Source organism: Ranitomeya variabilis, chromosome 4 (assembly GCF_051348905.1).
Source record: "Ranitomeya variabilis isolate aRanVar5 chromosome 4, aRanVar5.hap1, whole genome shotgun sequence".
Classification (NCBI taxonomy): domain Eukaryota; kingdom Metazoa; phylum Chordata; class Amphibia; order Anura; family Dendrobatidae; genus Ranitomeya; species Ranitomeya variabilis.
The window spans coordinates 141,403,528-141,428,117 of NC_135235.1; the positions used below are offsets into that span (position 1 = coordinate 141,403,528).

Genomic DNA, 24,590 nt, shown 5'->3' on the forward strand with positions numbered 1-24,590 from the left:
CGAAGTAAAAGGGATATTGAATAAGGAAGGCTATCACTCCATTTTGCACCGCCATGCCATACCCTGTGGACAGCGCTTCATTGGAGCCAATTTCATCCTACAACAGGACAATGACCCAAAGCACACCTCCAAATTATGCAAGAACTATTTAGGGAAGAAGCAAGCAGGTGGTATTCTATCTGTAATGGAGTGGCCAGCGCAGTCACCAGATCTCAACCCCATTGAGCTGTTGTGGGAGCAGCTTGACCGTATGGTATGCAAAAAGTGCCCATCAAGCCAAACCAACTTGTGGGAGGTGCTTCTGGAAGCATGGGGTGAAATTACTCCAGATTACCTCTGCAAATTAACTGTTAGAATGCCAAAGGTCTGCAATGCTGTAATTGCTGCAAAGGGAGCATTCTTTGACAAAAGAAAAGTTTTAAGGAGAAAATTATTATTTCAAATAAAAATATTTTTTTCGAACCTTGTCAATGTCTGGACTAGATTTTCAAATCATTTGGCAACTCATTTGATTAATAAAAGTATGAGTTTTCATGGAAAACACAAAATTGTCTGGGTGACCCTAAACTTTTGAACGGTAGTGTATATGTGCATATATAATATATAGGTTGGGCCATTTGTATGGATACACCTAAATAAAATGGGAATGGTTGGTGATATCAACTTCCTTTTTGTGGCACATTAGTATATGGGAGGGGGAAAACTTTTCAAGATGGTTGGTGACCATTGCTGCTCTTTTGAAGTCGGCCATATTGGATCCAACTTTATTTTTTCCAATGGGAAGGGAGTCATGTGACACCTCAAACTTATTGAGAATTTCACAAGAAAAACAAGGGTGTGCTTGGTTTTAACATAACTTTATTCTTTCGTGAGTTATTTACAAGTTTATGACTACTTATAAAATGAGTTTAAAGTGCTGCCTATTGTGTTGGATTGTCAATGCAACCCTCTTCTCCCACTCTTGACACACTGATAGCAACACCGCAGAAGAAATGCTAGTGCAGGCTTCCAGTATCTGTTGTTACAGATGTTGCACATCTTATCTTCACAGCATAGACAATTGTGTAAACTGAGGGACCTGTTCGAATTTTTGTTTTGCCCATTCTGCAAATTCAGCGTACCGACAATCTGGGTCATCCTCGCTGAGATGCTGCAGCAGCTGGATTTTGTAAGGGTGCCCTTTGTGAGTAGCTAATATCCACCGAAGAGATGTTCGACTGATGCCACTCTCCAGCGACATGCGGCAAGTGCTACACTGTGGGCTCTTGCTGAATGAAGCTAGGACAGCCACTGATGTTTTTTCATTAGTGACAGTTTTCTTGCATCCACATTTTGGAAAATCCAACACTGAACCGAAATTTGGCAAGCAGTTTGCTAACTGTAGAATGGGACCCGGGTACTGCGTTCACCAGACATCAACACAATTTCTATCCGCTCCTCACGTGTTAACCTTTGCGACATGTCAATGGCTGTAAACAAAGAGAAACTTTTAAATAACTAAGAATATAGTTACATTAAAACCAAGCACAACTTTGTTTTTCTTGTGAAATTCTAAATAAGTTTGATGTGTCACATGACATAAAGTTGCACCCAAAATGGCCGATTTCAAAATGACCGCCATGGTCATCACCCATCTTGAAAAGTTTCCCCCTCCCAAATACTAATGTGCCACAAGCAGGAAATTGATATCACCAACCATTCCCATTTTATTTAGGTGTGTCCATGTAAATGGCCCACACTGTATATACACATACACGCATCTGTTATTTAGATTATTAAAGGAAATGTCTACTTTCACTAAGATAATCCGCTATAGTGTGTATGGTAAAGGAATTAACAAACTCATCAGGTACTCACACTCTGGCTTATTGCCACTGCTTTGATCCCAGTCTTTTCACTGCTCTATCTAGGCAGTCACTGAGCTCAGCTGTTCGTGAGCCATTATCCTCTACATGAGCACTGAGCTCATTGTTGCAAGTCGTCATTCTCTACATGAGCACTGAGCTCGTTGTTGCGAGCTGTCATTCTCTACATGAGCACTGAGCTCAGTGAATGGCTTAAGTAGTGACGTCCGTTGTTGACGTGACACCATTGGTTAGTCACAACACCACAACCACAGTACCGTCAGGGAGCTGGTGCTGGACCCAGGGAGATTGAGTACCTGAAGTTTATTTTATGTTTAGGTTTGTTATTTTATGTGCTGTACACACTTTGAGGACCATTTTATTGAAAGTGGACATCCTTCCTTTAAAAGCTGAGCAAAAATATTTGTGTTGTCCTGATCCAGCGTCGCGTCTGTTCCTCCGTGCCAGTGGGACAAGCAAAATCTTCTGTAGTCCGTATTCTCGGCCCGGCACTGCTTACTAGATCCTGACATGACACAACATATAGTGAAGGAAATAATTAGGAAATGTGATTTTCTGGATTTTATTTTTGATATTCTATCTCTCAATGTTACAATTAACCTACTCTTAAAATTATAGACTGTTCATGACTTAGTCAGTGGGCAAACTTACAAAATCAGCATGGGATCAAGTAATTATTTCCTTCACTGTATATCACATCGTCACATGGGATCTAATAAGCGTAAAAGTTATCCCGGAGGCCGGACCAAGGATTCTGGCCACAGATGTGAAGGCTGCCAAGGAGAACCAGACAGGACGCTAGACAAAGACTGCACCAATCCTTTTACTCAACTCTGATTAAAATGTATGTTCTTCTACATTAGAATGTATAACAATCTAGTTTATTACGGGATTGCATACATTGATTAGAAGTGTCAACTCTTTTTTTATTTTTATGCCTTGCTTATTATTCTACCTGTGGCATTGAGGCATATAAATGTTTCATCCATTGAATGTGCTTGTTCCCCCCGATGAATAGCCTAATTGTGCGGCCCACCTGTGTTGTAGCAGCTGACATGGGATTACGTGTCCTAGATTAGCAGTGTTAATAATGGGAAACATACCCGAGATGGTGTGTAATCTTGAAGATTTCTGCAAACCCATGATAAGGCTCTGGAAGATGAGTTCTTCTGGTGTGAAACCTCAACCAATATGTCTCCATTACTTAGAAGAGTCATGAAGCATCTTGCGCGTATTGTAGTGGGACTTTCTTTTTGGAAAGTTTGGGTCATTGTATTCTTAAAGGTGTCCTTGTAAATTGCAAAGTTTGTTTTAAAAGAGCATCGCAATTTCTCTTATCCGAGAAGATGGGAATAACCCTTTAGTGAAGGGAGGAGGACACCAGAAGATGCTCATGTTTCAGGATGGATACAGGAGAAGCCAGAAAAGGACTAGTACTCTCCTGTGTGACGTGGTGAATAAGGAAACAGGAAAGTCATTGATGAAGTATTCATATTAATCCATGTGTTTTCAGTGCTGCAGTAAAAAAGAATATATTTCTTTACGAGGCGAGGGACACAGGCCCACCGTCTGTTGTCTTTAATGGTTACTGCCACATTGTAAAACGTGGAAGCCTTTTTTTAATTAAAGTAATCCTAATAGCCATGGTTATAGCCATTTTCATGGATATATGAAGCTGCTATGATAATCTTTAAGATTAGTAAGTGCTTGTTAAAGAGACTTTGGAATAATTTGTTGTAGTCACACTCCGGAGTCGTCATTACCCTTTGATGTAATGTGACCTAGTTTTGTTTAAATGTGTTTGACTCACAGATTACAATATGATAAGGAGGCCTCCGGTTTTATTGCAAAATGGCTTCAACTGTTTGGAAATGGCAAGATCAGCATTAGTTAGCTATTGCCACTCCAGTGATAGCCCTCCGCTCTTCTTCGTCAGTTTTTGTTTGCATGGCTGTAGCGCTTTTTTTGTGTCTACAACATGTGACCGCTGCAGCCAAACACTGTGCTTGATGGTCTTGCGCCATCCACATCAACATGATCCCAGAGCCTTGTGAATGCCTGCAGCAGTGACATGCCTGAGACGTGACATTACAGTGATAGATGTCCGTAGTGATCAGCTGAGAGGCAGCGCTGGTGTAGCGGTAGGTAGCAATGTTGATTTGGTCTTATGCCATTTTATTGTGAAACAGGAAAATCACTATAAGGTTGTGTGTACACAACGTCTTTTTCAGGCATATTTCGCCTGGAAGCCTCCTGAAAAAACGCTATAAAAATGTTACAAAGAATGAACATAATTCACAGCAATGTAAAAAGGATATTGCTGTGCACATGTTGCATCTTTTGTCACTTATTTTCTCTGATTCAGGCTACAAAAGCTAAGAAACCATCAGATGAAGTAGCATGTCTATTCCAAGCGGAATCCAGCAAGGTGATGGGGTTAATAAAATTATAGATGGAAATCCCTTTACCCTTCTTCTGATATACCTTAGATTCATGTTGCAAGTCGTCAGAGGTCGTATACAGCAGTCTCAGAGGTACACTGTTGGGATCTGCCTCCAAGGGCAGCTCCACTGGCCGCTTTTATCCACGTAAATGCTGCTGTCAATCTGTGACTGCTGCACTTAGTGCCCAGCAGTGCTGTCGGGATGGTAAACCAAAACACCTACTCCAACTCTGCAATTTCCCTGACTTCCGACCCCACAGCACTGGTCATTCCTGAGCATGTACATAAAGTGCACCACAGATTCGTCTCAACTAAAAGCCAAGATCCTTAGATCAGGAACAGACAGACATTTATAGGACATTTCATACATTTCCCAAATTCTTATAAAAGCATTTACAGCACATCCTGCACTGAACCCAATTTAATATATATTTTTAGGAGTTGGAGTCCGTCCATTTTATACCGACTCCACCAAAATGGAGACTGACTCCACGTCTCTGACTCCACAGCCCTGGTGCATGGACTGGGGGACCCTTTTTCACAGTGCCTTCTGACCTCCGCATTTGCAGGTTGCCGATGGATTGTTATGGCAGCTGGGGGGTCTGCTGAAAAACCCCACATCTTCTAATACAGTGCTCCATGGAAACCCAGCCAGTGCCTAAGCTTCAAAAAAGACCCTGAATATTTTCTATATACAGCAGTATTTAAGTATTTCTGTACATAGTACAAGCGATCAGACGATTACCTTGTTAGTGTTTTGCTTGGAGAGCCAGTAATGTATTGCTGTCTGTAAAAGATGGTCAGTACGTTGTAACCTGATCTGCCATAACACTTTGAGGTATTGGACTTTTTGAACATTAATGGACAATACAGATTTTTGTCTATTACATACCTGATTGGTCTGTTCCAAGTGATCCATTGTGTTTATAGAGAGGAGCGAATTGATTTGCAGGAATGGCCAGTGTCTCTTCTGATTAGCGTGCCCTGTGTGACCACATGCATACGTTACTCTGCAACGATACAAATCAAAAGAAATGGTGGGATTCCATCAGGTAGGAGACAACTTGGGTGTGTCATGCTGTAAAATCAAGGCCAATGTAGATAGGAGACCGTTTCTCAGGCCTCCCGGTACGTTGGTGTTGGATCCTGCCAATCGATTCACTCATCTCTAGTTAGTAATGATCCGTAATATCAGTCACTTGTTGATTAAGATATATAGAAGATCAGTTTTGGAAGAAATTTTTATCATGTGTCTATAAGGAAAGATGTCTTTTAACTTCTGTGTTCCTCACTGCCTTAACATTACAATGAGATTTTATTCTCACGGATTTTCTTTTCTACTAATTTCTTTTTTTTGTTCCAACACGTTTAAAGTCTTGTCAGTCTTCTAAGCATCATCCACATTAATTATCGACTTGTGGATCGTTTAGAAATCTTTCAGCTCTGGCTCTTTGTTACAACTTCTGAGCTAAAGTTTTGCTCTATAAAAATAGCAAATTCTCCTTTTATTTTCATGTTTTTCTACTTTTGATTTTTTTATTCAGCTAGTACTATGTAAAGAGTCTCCATTTAATTCAAGTTTAGTGTCCTAAATTATAGCATCATGAAAAAAAAAAGAATATTGCCAGTATGTGTGGCAGGAAGCCAGACCTGTTAGCCTATATTTCCCGTGATGCCCCATCATTCTGCTTGCACAACTTCCCATTTGCTAATCAATAGTCACAGATATAAGAAAACTCATGTGCTTGTAATTGAGAGATACAGAGGAAAGGATGCACTAAATTAATAGTTTTGCTTAGCCTAACTTGTAGTGAAATATATACATCCGTGTATAACGTTCCGAGTAAAGACTGAAATGCAGGGATGGGCTGCAGATTTGTTGACCCGAGCTCATAAGCCTTGTGGGTATACACAGTATGAGTCTGGAGACCCCCAACCAGTCCAGATATCACTGTCCGAACTCCGGCTGAGATATATGGAGATGTGAAATTGGGCTAAGTAGACTTTTTTTTTTTCTTTTTTTTTTGCAAATATTAGCAACTAGCTGAAGAGCCAGGCGGGCATAGTAACTAACTGTGGTAAGTTATAACAAATTATAATGATTATCCTCCATCCTATAGTCCCATGCCCATATAACCATCATACATATCCTCAATCCCATAGTCCCGTGCCCATATACCCATCATACATATCCTCCATCCCATAGTCCTGTGCCCATATATCCATCACACATCCTCCATCCCATAGTCCTATGCCCATATACCCATCACACATCCTCCATCCCATAGTCCAGTGTCCATATACCCATCATACAGCCTCCATCTCATAGTCCTGTGCCCATATATTCATCACACATCCTCCATCCCATAGTCCTGTGCCCATATACCCATCACACATTTTCCATCCCATAGTCCTGTGCCCATATTCCCATCACACATCCTCCATCCCATAGTCCGGTGCCCATATACCCATCACACATCCTCCATCCCATAGTCCTGTGCCCATATACCCATCACACAGCCTCCATCTCATAGTCCCGTGCCCATATACCCATCACACATCCTCCATCCTACAGTCCTGTGCCCATATTCCCATCACACATCCTCCATCCCATAGTCCGGTACCCATATACCCATCACACATCCTCCATCCCATAGTCCTGTGCCCATATACCCATCACACAGCCTCCATCCCATAGTCCGGTGCCCATATACCCATCACACATCCTCCATCCCATAGTCCTGTGCCCATATTCCCATCACACATCCTCCATCCCATAGTCTGGTGCCCATATACCCATCATACATCCTCCATCCCATAGTCTTGTGCCCATATACCCATCACACATCCTCCATCCCATAGTCCGGTGCCCATATTCCCATCACACATCCTCCATCCCATAGTCCGGTGCCCATATTCCCATCACACATCCTCCATCCCATAGTCCGGTGCCCATATACCCATCACACATCCTCCATCCCATAGTCCGGTGCCCATATACCCATCACACATCCTCCATCCCATAGTCCGGTGCCCATATACCCATCACACATCCTCCATCCCATAGTCCGGTGCCCATATACCCATCACACATCCTCCATCCCATAGTCCTGTGCCCATATACCCATCACACATCCTCCATCCCATAGTCCGGTGCCCATATTCCCATCACACATTCTCCATCCCATAGTCCGGTGCCCATATACCCATCACACATTCTCCATCCCATAGTCCGGTGCCCATATACCCATCACACATCCTCCATCCCATAGTCCGGTGCCCATATACCCATCACACATCCTCCATCCCACAGTCCGGTGCCCATATACCCATCACACATCCTCCATCCCACAGTCCGGTGCCCATATACCCATCACACATCCTCCATCCCATAGTCCGGTGCCCATATACCCATCACACATCCTCCATCCCATAGTCCGGTGCCCATATACCCATCACACATCCTCCATCCCATAGTCCGGTGCCCATATACCCATCACACATCCTCCATCCCACAGTCCTGTGCCCATATTCCCATCACACATCCTCCATCCCACAGTCCGGTGCCCATATACCCATCACACATCCTCCATCCCACAGTCCGGTGCCCATATACCCATCACACATCCTCCATCCCATAGTCCGGTGCCCATATACCCATCACACATCCTCCATCCCATAGTCCGGTGCCCATATACCCATCACACATCCTCCATCCCACAGTCCTGTGCCCATATTCCCATCACACATCCTCCATCCCACAGTCCGGTGCCCATATACCCATCACACATCCTCCATCCCATAGTCCGGTGCCCATATACCCATCACATATCCTCCATCCCACAGTCCTGTGCCCATATTCCCATCACACATCCTCCATCCCATAGTCCGGTGCCTATATACCCATCACACATCCTCCATCCCATAGTCCGGTGCCCATATACCCATCACACATTTTCCATCCCATAGTCCTGTGCCCATATACCCATCACACAGCCTCCATCCCATAGTCCCGTGCCCATATACCCATCACACATCCTCCATCCCATAGTCCAGTGCCCATATACCCATCATACACATCCTCCATCCCATAGTCCGGTGCCCATATTCCCATCACACATCCTCCATCCCATAGTCCGGTGCCCATATACCCATCACACATCCTCCATCCCATAGTCCGGTGCCCATATACCCATCACACATCCTCCATCCCACAGTCCTGTGCCCATATTCCCATCACACATCCTCCATCCCACAGTCCTGTGCCCATATTCCCATCACACATCCTCCATCCCATAGTCCGGTGCCCATATACCCATCACACAGCCTCCATCCCATAGTCCGGTGCCCATATACCCATCACACATTTTCCATCCCATAGTCCGGTGCCCATATACCGATCACACATTTTCCATCCCATAGTCCGGTGCCCATATACCCATCACACATTTTCCATCCCATAGTCCTGTGCCCATATACCCATCACACAGCCTCCATCCCATAGTCCCGTGCCCATATACCCATCACACATCCTCCATCCCATAGTCCAGTGCCCATATACCCATCATACACATCATACATCCCATAGTCCGGTGCCCATATACCCATCACACATCCTCCATCCCATAGTCCGGTGCCCATATACCCATCACACATCCTCCATCCCACAGTCCTGTGCCCATATTCCCATCACACATCCTCCATCCCATAGTCCGCTGCCTATATACCATCACACATCCTCCATCCCATAGTCCGGTGCCCATATACCCATCACACATCCTCCATCCCATAGTCCGGTGCCCATATACCCATCACACATCCTCCATCCCATAGTCCGGTGCCCATATACCCATCACACATCCTCCATCCCATAGTCCGGTGCCCATATACCCATCATACATCCTCCATCCCATAGTCCTGTGCCCATATACCCATCATACAGCCTCCATCCTATAGTCCCGAGCTGGGTGGTGCTGAGCAGGGAGTTCCTGCAGATGTGCTGTTATGTAACCTGGCAGTGCGGCTCTGTGTGCGGCCACTGATGATGCGATTTTCTACCCCGGTAACAATAGAGCGCGGCAGTAATAGAGAAGGGGGTGATTCATGTCTGTCATGTCTGGGGGGCAGACAATGGCTGGGAGCTTATGTTCCCGGGATGCTAGATTTCTCCCACCCGGTCAGTGTCTGCTGAGATGTTGTGGAGTGGGAAAACTGTTGCTCACACCAACCAATCACAGCTCAGCTTCTTTTAAACAGCTCTGGTGAAATGGAAGATGCAAAGTCATTGGGTGGGGCTATGTGGAGTGGGCGTGGCTGATACTTACACACACACACACACACACGCACACACGCACATATACTCATTTTTATAGATATAGATTTTAATAACTCGAAAACCTGCTGAAAGGGAACCTGTCAATTGATTCATGTTGCCTAAACCATGGGAAGCATGAAAATCTGAGCCGGGATGCATAATTGCAACCAAGTATATTTGTTTATAAGTATAATTAGAATCTGTAGCTAGGGGAGAGACCTGTCAATCACATCTAGCTGCTCTGAGAAAATCTTCTAACCATGTTTTCTATGAAGTGCCTGGCTCTGATTTTTGCTGTCCATGGTTTGGGCATCTTCTGAAGCTAAGAATGGTGTGATTGAGTGTTGTTAGATGAGGAGTAGTGACAAAAACATTCTTTGTCATGTTCTTCTTTTGCCACAAGAGCTGATTTTGTTGGGTAGTGGAAGTGTTCAGGATGTATAACAGAGAGTTGATGCCGCAGTGCACTTATAACTGGGGTGGGCAATGAATATTCCCGAGGGGCTACACGAGACACCTGTGACTGTTGTGGAGGGCTGAACCAATAGACTGAAATTAATTCTGCTCAATATTAATATTAACATATTATAATTATTTATATTAATATTAATTTTATCACTTAATATTGAGCAGAACTAAATATGTTGATATCCCCCTATATACCGTATGAGCTCGCACAAAGCCCCACTATATACCATATGAGCCCACACACTGCCTCCTATATAAAAGATAAGCCCCAACATGGAACCCTATATAAATTATAAACACCCATATAGCTTCTCTGTATACAATATGAGCCACCACATTGCCTCATATATACAGTATGAACCCCCTCATAGCCTCCTATATACAGTGAGCCCCCACATAGCCTACTGTATACAGTATGAGCCCTCACATAGCCTTCTATATGCAGTATAATCCCCACATAGCCTCCTATATACAGTATAACCCCCACATAGCCTCCATATATACACTGTGAGCCCCACATAGCCTCCTATATACATACAAATATCTCATACACATGAAAAAAACAACAACAACAACACATACTCACTTTGCTCCCATTCCCCCGGATCTCTGCTCCTGTCTCCTGTGCACTGAGTCTCGGCAGCATCGGGATGAAATGAAGTCATTTTGTCTACAGTCTCACATACTGATTAGTGGAAAATGGAGCCGGTGGCACCACCTTCCACCGATGTATTCACCACTTTCTGCATCCTGAGAATGCAGATAGTGGTGATAACTAACGGAGTGGGCGCTGGTGGTGGATATATATATAGAAAGAGATCGCATTGGAGTGTGCTGTTTTTGTAGTCTTTAAGAGTTAGGTTTAGGGGATTTTTTTATTATTTTATTTTTTTTTTAGGATGAGGCTCCGATTCTCTTCTCTAAAATATACATAGTTTTGTATCCATGAGCTAATTTAGCCTGTGCTTGATATAATTATTTCATAGATATCACAGGGCATAGGCATCTTTCACACTTTCGTTTTTACAATCTGCACAGGATCCATCAAAATGTTGAAATGACGGATCATGTGCAGTTTGTAAAAACGGGTGCACTGGGCCTGTTTTTCTGACGGACCCGTCAAGGCTATGTGCACCTGTTGTGTATGCGTCTTCGCAGCGGTTTTCCGCTGCGAAAACGCATACACAACAAAACCCAGGTTAAAAATAATTAAAAAAAATAAAAAATCGCAATATTCTCCACTACTAGGACAACCCCTTCTTAAACTAAATAAACCTAGACTCGCCTCCCGTACCGGCTCTGTTCCCGTGGTGTCTGCACTTGCGGTCCCAAGGCTGTGATGCTGTGAAATGACCGGTGATGTCGGTGCCCAATCAGGGCTGGTGTCACGTTCCGCCTCCTGTCGAAATGAACAGACAGTGACGGAGACAGTGACGCCAGCGCTGATTGGGCACCGGGCATCACTTGTCACGGCATCATATCACAGCCCCAGGACCGCAAGTGACAACACTGCTGGAACAGAGCTAGCTCAGATTATTTATTTTATTGGGGACAAACATTTAGTTTAAGAAGGGGTTGTCCAAGTAGTGGATATAACCCATATAAGCAGCTCAGAGTTATGCAGTCTACTTAATTCCTGGTTTCTTGTAGGACAGGCTCTCCTTCTGGAGTGAGCGCTCTGGTGAATAGTAATCCTGTATTAGTAGAACTATAAAGAAGTGCAAGATCTGCTGCAACACATTTTTCAATCAATGGTTTGTTTTCCGTCTACACGGTTATTGCTGTATTTACAAACCGATATCAGGGCCTTTGAACAACCACACAGCTCTGGACAGTGAGAGCTATGAGTAGAACATCTACTGTACGAGAAGTTGATACTGAGGAGAATAAGGAGATGTGTTCCAGCTCCTTTAAATCCAAAAATGTATTAGAAATTATTTCTTAAATAAAACCATGGCAATGGCAAAGTTCACATGGCAACATATATATATATATATATATATATATATATATATATATATATATATATATATACACTCACTGGCCACTTTATTAGGTGCACCTGTCCAACTTCTTGTTAACACTTAATTTCTAATCAGCCAATCACATGGCGGCAACTCAGTGCATTTAGGCATGTAGACATGGTCAAGACAATCTCCTGCAGTTCAAACCGAGCATCAGTATGGGGAAGAAAGGTGATTTGAGTGCCTTTGAACGTGGCATGGTTGTTGGTGCCAGAAGGGCTGGTCTGAGTATTTCAGAAACTGCTGATCTACTGGGATTTTCACGCACAACCATCTCTAGGGTTTACAGAGAATGGTCCGAAAAAGAAAAAAAATCCAGTGAGCGGCAGTTCTGTGGGCGGAAATGCCTTGTTGATGCCAGAGGTCAGAGGAGAATGGGCAGACTGGTTCGAGCTGATAGAAAGGCAACAGTGACTCAAATCGCCACCCGTTACAACCAAGGTAGGCCTAAGAGCATCTCTGAACGCACAGTGCGTCGAACTTTGAGGCAGATGGGCTACAGCAGCAGAAGACCACACCGGGTACCACTCCTTTCAGCTAAGAACAGGAAACTGAGGCTACAATTTGTACAAGCTCATCGAAATTGGACAGTAGAAGATTGGAAAAACGTTGCTTGGTCTGATGAGTCTCGATTTCTGCTGCGACATTCGGATGGTAGGGTCAGAATTTGGCGTAAACAACATGAAAGCATGGATCCATCCTGCCTTGTATGGAGCATCTTTGGGATGTGCAGCCGACAAATCTGCGGCAACTGTGTGATGCCATCATGTCAATATGGACCAAAATCTCTGAGGAATGCTTCCAGCACCTTGTTGAATCTATGCCACGAAGAATTGAGGCAGTTCTGAAGGCAAAAGGGGGTCCAACCCGTTACTAGCATGGTGTACCTAATAAAGTGGCCGGTGAGTGTATATATATATATATATCATAACTATATCTTGCCATGTGACTTTTGCCATTGCCATGGTTTGTTTGTTTTTTTAAAAAGTAATTTCTAATACATTTTTGGATTCAATGAAGCTGGAACACATCTCCTTTTTCTCATCAGTACTACACGTGTGACCGCACAAGTTACGTGCTTCAGCAAGCCGTGTGCCCCTACTGTGGGTGAGCTGGTTTATTCTTTTTTCTTTGTTTAGGTGATATTGAGGGCTGCTAATTTTACAAAATGTATAACAGTACCTTGTCAGGAGCTAAGAGGGAGGTAAGCAGCTAACTGCTTTATAGAAATCAATATGCTGGAGAGAGGTGGCTGGGATGCTTACTGGATTGTAGCTGCACACTCTTGGCCAGGGTCTGGGCCGATACTGGTGGCCAAGCTCTATGGAAACCAGCTGTACACTATGAAAAATAAAAGCTGTCCTTGCAAGAGAATGAGAGCAGATAGAAAAAACCCCCAATGCAATATTGCTTATTGTCATGCTATCTAATTAATTAAAGCAATTTAATAACTTGACAACACCCCTTTTACTACATTCCTAAACATATCTAGTTTTAAATATATTTATGAACAAATGCTCTATAACTCAAATAAGTCCTTGAAATCTTCTATCAGATTGTTAAACACCAGGGCTTCTCCCAACTTTTTCTGCTGGGGCCTCATTACACCGATCAAGATAATTGAGACTTGACATAAAGGAAAACACATTGCAATGTTTCAGCCAGAATAGCTTTTTTTCAAGCAAAGAAAAGACAAAGGCCATTTTGGCCGAGATATTGCAATCCTTTTTTTATGGATGGATTAAATAAAAGCTATGTTTTTATCAAATCCGCTGTCATCTTTGACTTCTGGAGAATACATGTTACAGCTTGGATAACTTGACCTCCACAGGAATTCACTGGTGGTTCATGGGCCTTAACAAACCAAGTTGATGTCTGAGCCTCACGATTTATAGTGGAACAACATACTAACGTTATATCTTTCAGCGTCTATGCCTCACTAACATCTAACTACAGTGTCACTGGTGAGGCTAGTCTCCCTGTTTGAGAAGCTCTTGTTTAGACTACTTTTTGCATAGTGGGCTCCCCAGACTAAAGCCATTCATGAGCGCTCTACATGTCCTGGGTAACATCTACACTCCTCCAGGATAGAAGTTTGATACATTATCTCCTAATAAATGCTTGAGTTGTCCTTCGGGTTTTAAAAAAACAGAAGACATAGACAATTATTTTTTAATTAATTCTAGAGGTTTGCACATAAAATGTTCTTACAAGGTGGTATGTAGAAATGGAACCCAGAAGGTCGGGGTGAGCAGAACTTTGATTATTCCTGTGATTACTTTTACAGCTGAATACTTTGATGCTTCTATGTTGCCTTTTAAACTTTACATTTGTTGTGCATCATGATTTTTGCCTAGAATTAATCTTCTACTATTGTTATATTTCTTCAGTAAGTGTTATGTTCTGGTTAAAACATTGCTCTGTTAAGTGAATTATAAGCCGGTACTCTGTATTTTGGCTTTCGTGACGCTTTTTCCTCCCCCTTTCCTACTTTTATTATCCAATTTCCCCTCTTTTTTTTCTGCACAGAGTGGGTATTCTGCTCCCTCCTTCTCACCCTGGCAGGGCCCATACCAGGGAAGTCCTCGGACTGGTCCACCGCACCGCAGACAGAGTGAGTCTGTGCTCCCCTCACTCATCCCTCCTGACCCTAAACATCTGCCTATTAAATATTGTGCATGCACCTGTCCTCACTAGCATCCCTGCCCAAATGGAAAAAGATGCACACCAGCTGGTTCTAACAAAAATGCTTTATTGACACAAGCTAAAACAATGCGTATACCTTTACAGAGCAGTATATTACCCATCACTTGCCAAGACCATCTGAGCCATTTCCTAATATTGCTCTTCCCTTTCTGGGGCCTGTAATATGACAATGTGACCTAGCACATGCTTGCAGCAATATTATCTTAAATTTTCAGACTCGTTAGAATAAACCTTAATTAGTGTCCATGAATTTATCTGTTCACTGCTACCAAGTACAGATCTTAAAATGGTGAGGTTCCAACACAAAAATGTATATTACATAGTTGCATAGTATTTTTTATGCAACAAGATTGAGCTTTATTTATTTGCTGCGTACAGGTGTACAGTAGGCCTCCAAGCATGTTAAACAAGCACTCTTCCCATCAAAGTTTTATCCTCATAATATATTGCAATCATCATATTATAAAGCACTGTGTACTTACAATTGCTCATTTTGCCTTTCTACCCAATTAGTTATTCTCATTTCTCCACTGTATGTAGAAACAGGAAGTCTCTTGTCCCTGCATTTATCATCCTCCTCTTCAGCTCCTCACCCAGCTGCTCCATTCCCCCCCACCCCCTACCAAGGACTTTTGCGGTGACTCATGAGTCACGCAGGAAATTTTGACTTCATGTTTCTACATAGCGCTTAGAAGGATTTAGCTAGTCCGTTATTAATTACGACAGGTCTTAGACCTAATGGAAAAGAGAATAATTATCAGGGTAGAAAGGCAAAATGAGCAATTGTAAGTATAAAGTGCTATATAATATGATGACTGCAATATATTAAGAGGATAAAAACTTTGATGAGAGGAGTGCTTTAAATGGTTTTGCCGCTAGAAATTATCCACTTCAAACCTCTGCTATTAACTTTTGGATTCATTCATTTGTTCCTTACTTGCCACAGTGAAAAGAGACTTTTGGAAAAGAATGTTTTTAAATCAACGTGTATTCCATGTACCAATTACCTTGCTGAAGTGAAGAGGTGGAGACTCTGGGGAGTCAAGTTGGCAATGCCCAAAACCAACCCAATCTGTCTATAAGGACAGAGTACTAACTCACATGCCAGTCCAAATTTGCACACGTGCACTGTATTCATCTTCTAATGGATTGGTGGCTTCTGTGCGTGTGCTGTACACAAATGTATGCAAGCAGGATACTCCCAGCTACACTGCATGTGAGCCGTAAGCCATCAGGAGAGGAATACAACTAGAAAAGGTCACTTAAGCTGCATTGGGTCATTTAGAGTTGGACCACCCCATCATCTTCACCTCTGCGACTCCAACAAGGTAGTAAGTATAAGGTGTGTACATTGTTGACAAATCCTCTGTCCTCGCTCTGGAAAATAAGGACACCTTTAGCTAGAATGCGAACTACCATAATTCAGCATCTGGTGGTGGTTTGGACTTTACAAACCTTCTCATAGGTTCTATTTAACGTGTCTGCAAACAATACTTGTGTGATTTTCACTTTCTGGTGTTAGAACATGGCAATTGTACAGGTATCATGAGAGGCACTATATGGACACTGCTCAGAATTTGCTTCTGAAGCAGTCGGTCTCCTATTACCTTTGTAGGAAAGTCCTTCTTTATTAACCACTGATTAATTACAGTGAGTTACTCCATCACTTATTAGGACTATTCCTAAGGTGCATTTACACTGCACAATTATTGTGGACAAGAGGATCCTAGGAACGCCTGTTTCCTGATAATCATGTGCTGTTAACAGGCTGCCGATCTTTTTTGCTTTGCCCAAATTGTAATCATTTTCAGCAGCATATTGTCCTATGTAAACAGATTTTTTCTTTAAAGGGAAACTGTCACCACCAAAATCGAGGGTGAGCTAAGCCTACCGGCATCAGGGGCTTATCTACAGCATTCTGTAATGCTGTAGATAAGCCCCCGATGTATCCTGAAAGATGAGAAAAAGAGGTTAGATTATACTCACCTGGGGGGGCGGTCCGATCCAGTGGGCGGTCCGATCCGGTGGGCGTCGCAGTCTGGTCCGGAGCCTCCCATCTTCATAGGATGACGTCCTCTTCTTGTCTTCACGCTGCGGCTCCGGCGCAGGCGTACTTTGTCCTGTTGAGGGCAGAGCAAAGTACTGCAGTGCGCAGGCGCCGGGAAAGGTCAGAGGCGCCCAGCGCCTGCGCACTGCAGTACTTTGCTCTGCCCTCAACAGGGCAGATAAAGTACGCCAGAGCCGCAGCGTGAAGACCAGAAGAGGACGTCATCTGATGAAGATGGGAGGCGCCGGACCGCGGCACCCATCGGACCGGACCGGGACCGCCCCTGGGTGAGTATAATCTAACCTCTTTTTCTCATCTTTTAGGATACATCGGGGGCTTATCTACAGCATTACAGAATGCGGTTGATAGGCCCCTGATGCTGGTGGGCTTAGCTCACCCTCGATTTTGGGGGTGACTGGTTCCCTTTAAAGTATTGTGCCCTCATAAAGTATAGTGCAGCCATATAGCTTATAATACAGATGCAGCAGACACTATTTTTGAAACCTATGTCAGCCAATCAATGGTGAACTTGAAGCTTCCCCTAAAAAAAAGAGGATATGAAGTGAATTACAAAAAATAACATGCCCCTAATATAAAATATTAAGAATATTAGAAATAGCCTCTGAATTGCAGGACTATAAATCCACTTGGTTGGTACTTGAGTACTGCTGCTTTGATCAGTCCCATTATTCGTTTATTTTAACTTGTCCATATTGGGATGTAGGTAATGTGTCTGGATAGATTCCGAAAAGCTCCAATAGTGCTAGTCTTCCCTACATACAGAAAAGCCATGGAGCGGTACAGTACAGATGTAGTTGAGAAGCTCTATATGATAACTTGCCTGATATAGTCACTATGCCACTTATGGAGGCACTTATGACAAGACCCATCTCTCAGTGCACGTGTTGTTTCCTGTGCTGTGCGCAGTGTTATACAACATCGGGGCTGAACTGCTGATAATAGTATTAGTTAGTAAGGTGTACTTATGCTATTCTACAGCACATGTGTAAAAATAGCAAGCAGTTGGCCCACTCCCTTAAGAAGATGAATGGTTGCGGCGATATTTCCATTTTGCCGCATCTTGATGTCTTCTTCAGGCCTTTGTTGTAATCTGCCCATGGCCCCTTAAAAGGAAGAGCACTAATGAAAGGTTGATGAATGGAATGGCTTATTTTCCCTGTACTGACTCCATATTATTGTGCGGTAACATCTGGAGCATGTGTCACCCTTGGCTTTTGCTAACAGCCCTTTTACATGTTAATGGCATGCCTGAATTTTGTGCTCTACATTTTTCTGTATTTTATCCTCCAAGCAGTGTGAGTTTTCATGTCGGAAAGGTAAGTAGATATGTGACTGTACAAATGGCTTGTGAAAGACAAACAGACTGTAGTCCTAGAATTGATTTACCCACCTCCAGGTTTGTGATGAGGATTTGAGGTTTATTAGCTGTTGCTTACAGAGTCCCTTGAGGACACTTATATACCAAACACAAATTGAGATAAACATATATTATACAGCGAGATCATTAAAAGTCCCAGTCCAGGTTGAAATGTTGAAAAACAAATTAGCAATTCACCGCTGGGAAATTTAAAAAGAATTGCCACTTAGACGAAACGTGCATTCAAAAGAAGGCCAGCAATAAGGCAATAAACTCCGCACATTAGCATGATATTGAAGCCTTAAATAATAATTTGATTCCTAGAACACATTTTCTCAGTGTTTTGAAGTGTTCTAATGAACTTTCTAGTTTACAAAGTATGAATTCCAGGAAACTAGAATCTTTTATTTGCAAGGCTCTCGCATTACGGTGTCTTGTAGGATACGGTCTTCCCTGGGTTCCAATAGACATGAAGTCCTTATTTATGCAATGGTTTTAGTTAGTATTTTAAATTCTAAACCTGTCTGGAGGCAGAATTACAGCATTTCACAATAAACCTGGGAACGCCATCTAATAAAAAGTGTAAAGACTAGCACCTTACAATGTTATTTCTTCAACTGTTATCTTTACCACCTACAAGAAGATGGCAGTCTCAAAGGCTCTCCTAAGTCTGTCATGTTAAAAAAAAAAAAAAAAAAATACAGTTTATGGCACTTCTTAAGTTAAAAGAATGAAAAAACAAAGATTCAAAATTACATTTTTAAAAGGGAACCTGACAGCAGATACATTCTGTCTGAACCACTGGCTTCATGATTTCAGCCAATGTATAGTTGACTCGTGAAATGCTGCAGCATTTTAGAGAAAAGCATACTCTTACTTTAAAAGCTGTCAGAGACTCCCAAAAGTTAGGTGGCCAGGCTGGTCCCTGGTGGCCTCTCCCCGCCCGCTGCCAATGACACAGGGCTCTCCATAGACACACGTGAAGCAGGCGGGAAGAAGCCGCTGGAGAGCGGCATTTCTAATAATCGCCTTGTGCGGCTTAGTCCCCAGTCACCTTTTAAAAGGCATATGTTAGTAGGATCAAACTCCTAAGCCATCTACATACATATGTAGGTCATAGCAAGCTGGAAAAAGTGATACTTTGATGTCTGCAATCTGATGATTTATTCCAGAATAATCCATGTTTTTCTTAACATGTAAATGAGCTGTTAAGATCTATGGGCGGGCACTGATTTCCGTTCAGAGATTATTTTAAATGAAAGGCAGCATTTCCAGTGTGAGACATGTAATGAATGACTGATTTTACTCTTTCATTTATAGCAGACTCTGGAGGCAGATTCTCAGGGGGGATCTATGTCCTGCCCATAGATCTTTAACAGCTCATTTACAATACCCTCCATAATCTAAAGGTTTGTTTGTTCACTCTTTACATACAGCTGGAGTTCACAACAGCCACTTGGTGGAGGTGCTGGGATTTTGACCACCACTGACATTATATTAATGAACTGTCCTAAGGATAAGTCAGCAATTCCTTTAACTTGGACAACTTCCTTCAGTTAAAAGCTATGTACATTTTTTTGTTCCAAGGCATAAAATACTACAATGAAGCAACTTTTCAACTAGTCTTCATTAGAAACATCCTACTACAAATATGATATTTCAGCTGAAAATACCCTATCCATGCAGCTTAAAATTAGTGAACCAGGCGATCTATACAGAATCAGATCTGCCTCTCTCGTCATCACAGGCTGCAAGTAAACCGAGTAGTCTTGTCCTACAGTCATTCCCTTCCAACTGCACCCTAAATATACTAAGGGTAAGTGCACACGTTGCCGAAAGGTGGGCGGATTTTTCCGCACTGACTTTGGGAAATCTGCACTGCGTATTTACTATGGAATTACCGCGCATTTACCGCAGTTTTTCCGCATTTTTTGTGCGGATTTCACCTGCGGTTTTACACCTGCGGATTCCTATCGAGGAGCAGGTGTAAACCGCTGCGGAATCCGCACAAAGAATTGACATGCTGCAGAATAAACAACGCTGCGTTTCCGCGCATTTTCTTCCGCAGCATGTGCACTGTGGATTTTGTTTTCCACAGGTTTATATGGTACTGTAAACTCATGGAAAACTGCTGCGGCCTCTCCACAGCAAAATCCGCAGCGTGTGCACATACCCTCAATGTATTAGTATTGTTGCTTCAAAGTGACCATTGATAACTACATATGAATTACACAGGTGTACCCCCCAAAAAAGTTTTTTCAGGTGCCTAGGGTTTTTTGAATGATTTTAGGGTATTTGGAGGGTGCTGAATTAAAAAAAATCCCACTACTTTTGCTGAATTGGTTCTAGTTTTTGAGATAATTCATCCATGAAAATAATGTATTCCCCTGAAGCAAATTCTGTGTAATGACAAATGCAATAGCTTTTGGTTTTTTGACTCTTTAACAGTGTCTTAGGTAATTAAATATCCCATAGAATCATTTTGTATTTCAATTTGTAGTCTTACAATGCTATAAAAGCATATTTTTTAAGCCAGAAATCTACAGTATTTAATTAACTATTAAATATCTCAGAAACTAGAGCCAATCTGGCAAAACCGAAGTTATATTCTTAATCAGCAATGTGAACTTAATATAATTATGATTGTTGGTTTGACACCAAAATCACTGTATACCAGTGTTATCAATGTGGTAGAAAGCCAACTCTTAACACCTATATATTTTATTAACTGTTAAATTAATAGTACATAGAATGTAAAATCTAATCTTGATGGGTAAATTTTAAAGGAATATTCCTAAATTATAAACGGATAGCATATCCCAGCGATATGCAATCACTATATGATTGATGAAAATCCAACATCTAGAACATAAAATAAATTAATGGGATTGTTCAGCAGTAAAGGGACACAGTGCTTAAAGTGAATCTGTCAGAATGCTAATAAATTACAGGCATTGTCATGTTAGACTGATTATAATGATACCTGAGGTGAAGAAATCAGTCTTGTGGTTCTTGTCTAATTAGTGTTAGACGTTTTCAGTTAATGAGATGCCCGTGCTCCGGGGCAGGACTGTAGGCAGAGTCTTCCTGCTCTAGAGAAGAGAAACCAAAAAGAGACGTGCCCACAGGCCGCCCCAAAGCACAAACATGTTCCTCATCATAGAGACTGAGAGACAGACTGTTTGTGCTTCTGGGCGGCCTGTGGGCAGGTCTTTCCTTGGTTTCTCTGGCCTAGAGGGGAAGATAAGACTCTGCCTACAGTCCTGCCCCGGAGCACGATCATCTCATTACCTGAAAACTTCTAACACTGATTACACAAGAACCACAGGATGGATTTCTTCATCCCAGGTATCATTTTAATCAGTGTAACAGCGCCAACCTGACAATGCCTGTAGTACAGGCAGGTAGTTACCAACTACCTGCCTATTAATTTTTAGGCACATAGGAAAAGAAAAAAAAATAGTCCTATATAAACCCTTTAACTATCCCTAGATGCCTAGAATTTGGAAAGGTCCTCAACATCTGCCCCCCACTGAGCATAAAGAAGTAGGATATCCTAGCAATTTGCCATCACATGAAGGATGGGGACCTGAGCTAATATATAACATTCATAACAAATGAATACTGGATCAAGAACGTATTGATAAATGGAGCTTTTTCATATACAATTATTCTATAACATTATGGATTTTAAAAGCAAAACCTATTTTGCTTTTATTGCTCAGTTAGGAAATAATCATTCTCCCTTGTATAGAAGGTATGAGTTTGAGTATGGTCCTTTTATGTGAGCCTTCTCTGCCTGCAAACATTTGAAGGAGATGAATCCTTCTTGCGGAGATTTATAATATAAGCCCCTGCCTAGATGGTATTTTGCTGTTGATCTGTCATCACACTCTTATTGGCCACAAAAATAAATATCCTCCATTTCCCCATATCCTGAGAAAGATAAACAATCTCTGACAATACCTTCCTGGCCGCATGCAGCAATAAACTGCCCGTGCATTCTCTTATACAGCAATCCCGAGAATATCACTCTTATCAGCAGCCTGATGTCAAATATTTCTGAGCAATAGAACATGTAGAAATATGCTTTCATTAAACAAACGCTTCTAATTCCTGCTATACCGAGGAGGTAAAGGAGTCCTTAATATTCTACATATAATAGGCAGGTAGATGAACCCTTCAAATCACACAAAGAAATAGCAATTAGAGGCATCCTTTGTATTCCACATGTAAGAGGCACATAAAGTAAACCTTTCAAGTTCATGACTATAAAGGGCAGAGCTATATTCTCATTATGTTTCAAATAGTTAATCATGCCAGTTTCAATTCATTTTTTTTATTTAGAATTTCTCTATAAATTTACAAGTTAAAAGGCAAAAAAAGTTTTCAAACTTTAAAAAGGTTTCCAGTAATTTTGTAAATGTGGCCAAGGGCAGAGAAAGGGTTAAACAATTTAATAATAATAATAATAATAAAGCATTAACTCACCACTTAAAGGGAATCTTGTCAGTAGATTTTTGCTATGTAATCTGAGGACAGCAAGAGGAAGGGTCTGAGACACCGATTTCATGGATGTTTCACTTATTAGGTTGTGTGCTGTTAACACAGAATGAAGGTTTTTATCACCAGAAGATTATCATTGCCTGGACTGGTGCTCCTGTGAGCCCTGATCTGACCAAGCCCCCTCCCCTAATAAGCAGCTCACTGCCTATAGGCAGTGTACATAAAAAGCTGTGGTGAGGGCGGGTTAGCTTTTGAGCTCTGCTGCATCGTAAAACGAAAACCGCTGGTTGTGTCACAACTGCAGCTGCCTGTAAACTAAGTGATACATGGCTGGAATCGGGGTCTCTTTCCCTACATTATGCTGGTCTCAGATGAGGCAGCATAAACCTGGTGCCCGATTCCTTTAAGTCCCTTGCCATTGTAGACAAAAGGGCTGGAAATGTAATTGAAAAACCTAATCATCCCTTATTTTGACTTTTGGTGGCCATCTAAGGCTCTATCTTCTTGGCCATATTTATGCTTCATAAAATGTCTGTGTTATACAGAGATAAAAGAAAATCAGCTGCACTTTTTGTTCACCATTTCATTACGTGTAGCATTCCTCTATCCAGATCAGGGACCTAGAGAGGCAAAACTAATGCCATCAGAAAGAAAACTGACCCTGTAGAAAGCATTTGTCATCTGTTACATCATAAGCTTTTCTCTGGCAACTAATTTCACCATAAAACTAATAATGATTTTTACAAATTTGTATATTTTACAAGAATTCTGATTTTATGAGGTCTCATTAAAAGGAATCTGTCAGCAGGCTTTGCTATGTAATCTGACAGCAGCATGCTGTAGGGACAGGCACCCTAATTGCAACATTATATCACTTAGTTGTTTGGGTGCTTTAGGTGTGTTAGAATCACCGTTTTCTTTGCTGCAGATCTAGCAGAGCTTGGAATGCTGAGCCCTGTATAACTCGCCCACACCACTGATTGGCAGTTTCCTGTGAAGTGTAGATAGCTGCTAATCAGTAGTAAGGGTGTGGTTGGACTAGGAGGCACGTGAGACCTAGTCTCCTATTGATAATCTTGTTGATAAAACACTGAAAACGCAAAACACAGCCCAGTAAGTTATACATTGTTGGAGTCAGGTGCTCTAAAATGCGCTTTAAAAAGGTGCGCTTTAAAATAAAATTTGAACTTAATAATTAAATTATATTGCAGAAGTACTTTCTAGATTTTATTAAAGGCGTTTTCTATTTGTTTTATTTCATATGCTCTTGGTCTATTTTAAAATAAAACATAAAGTTGTAGCATACATAATACATATAGGGAAAATCATGGTGTGCAATATATACAAATAATATCCTCTCCTAGATATGTATGTCACGGACTTAATAGGGACAACTGCCAAAACAGAAATCCTAAATCACCTGTGTCCCCCAGTTGCTGTACATACCAGGTATGGTATTTATACTTTTATTTGCACCTATTTAGGTGTTTGGCATCAGGCCTGTATCATTCTATTTATTACTCTTTTCATCTATATGGGCCGGCATCTTATTATTATCGAATACTGTGGTATGTGTCAGCTATGGGGGGCACCATAGGCCCCTATGTTTACAGTGTACTGTGGTTTAGTGTTCCACCACCCTTACCTTTGTCCTTTGGGCCTACATATTTATACTGTTTTTAAAGGTATATTAATAAAAGTGATATTTTATGGGATATAACTGCGTTCTTGTGGTGATTTAGGATTTAAAATAACAATAGCAGCCTTACCCCTGACCCTACATTAGTACCTGGCTCTTGATGATACACCCCGTTTTTTTTTTTATACATGCCTCTTTAA

General features: G+C 41.9%; 1 protein-coding gene across 3 annotated transcripts in view; it reads left to right on the plus strand.

Moving 5' to 3' along the window:
- Nucleotides 1-24,590, plus strand: part of CCSER2 (coiled-coil serine rich protein 2) — a 223,712-nt gene that overhangs the window by 179,315 nt on the left and 19,807 nt on the right. For 2 of the 3 annotated variants that reach the window (XM_077259308.1, XM_077259309.1), the window contains exon 10: nt 14,644-14,728. The exons of the other annotated variant lie outside the window; for it this stretch is intronic. In XM_077259308.1, the coding sequence (XP_077115423.1) occupies nt 14,644-14,728 (85 nt within the window). The remainder of the gene's footprint in view (nt 1-14,643; nt 14,729-24,590) is intronic. 3 annotated transcript variants of the gene reach the window in all.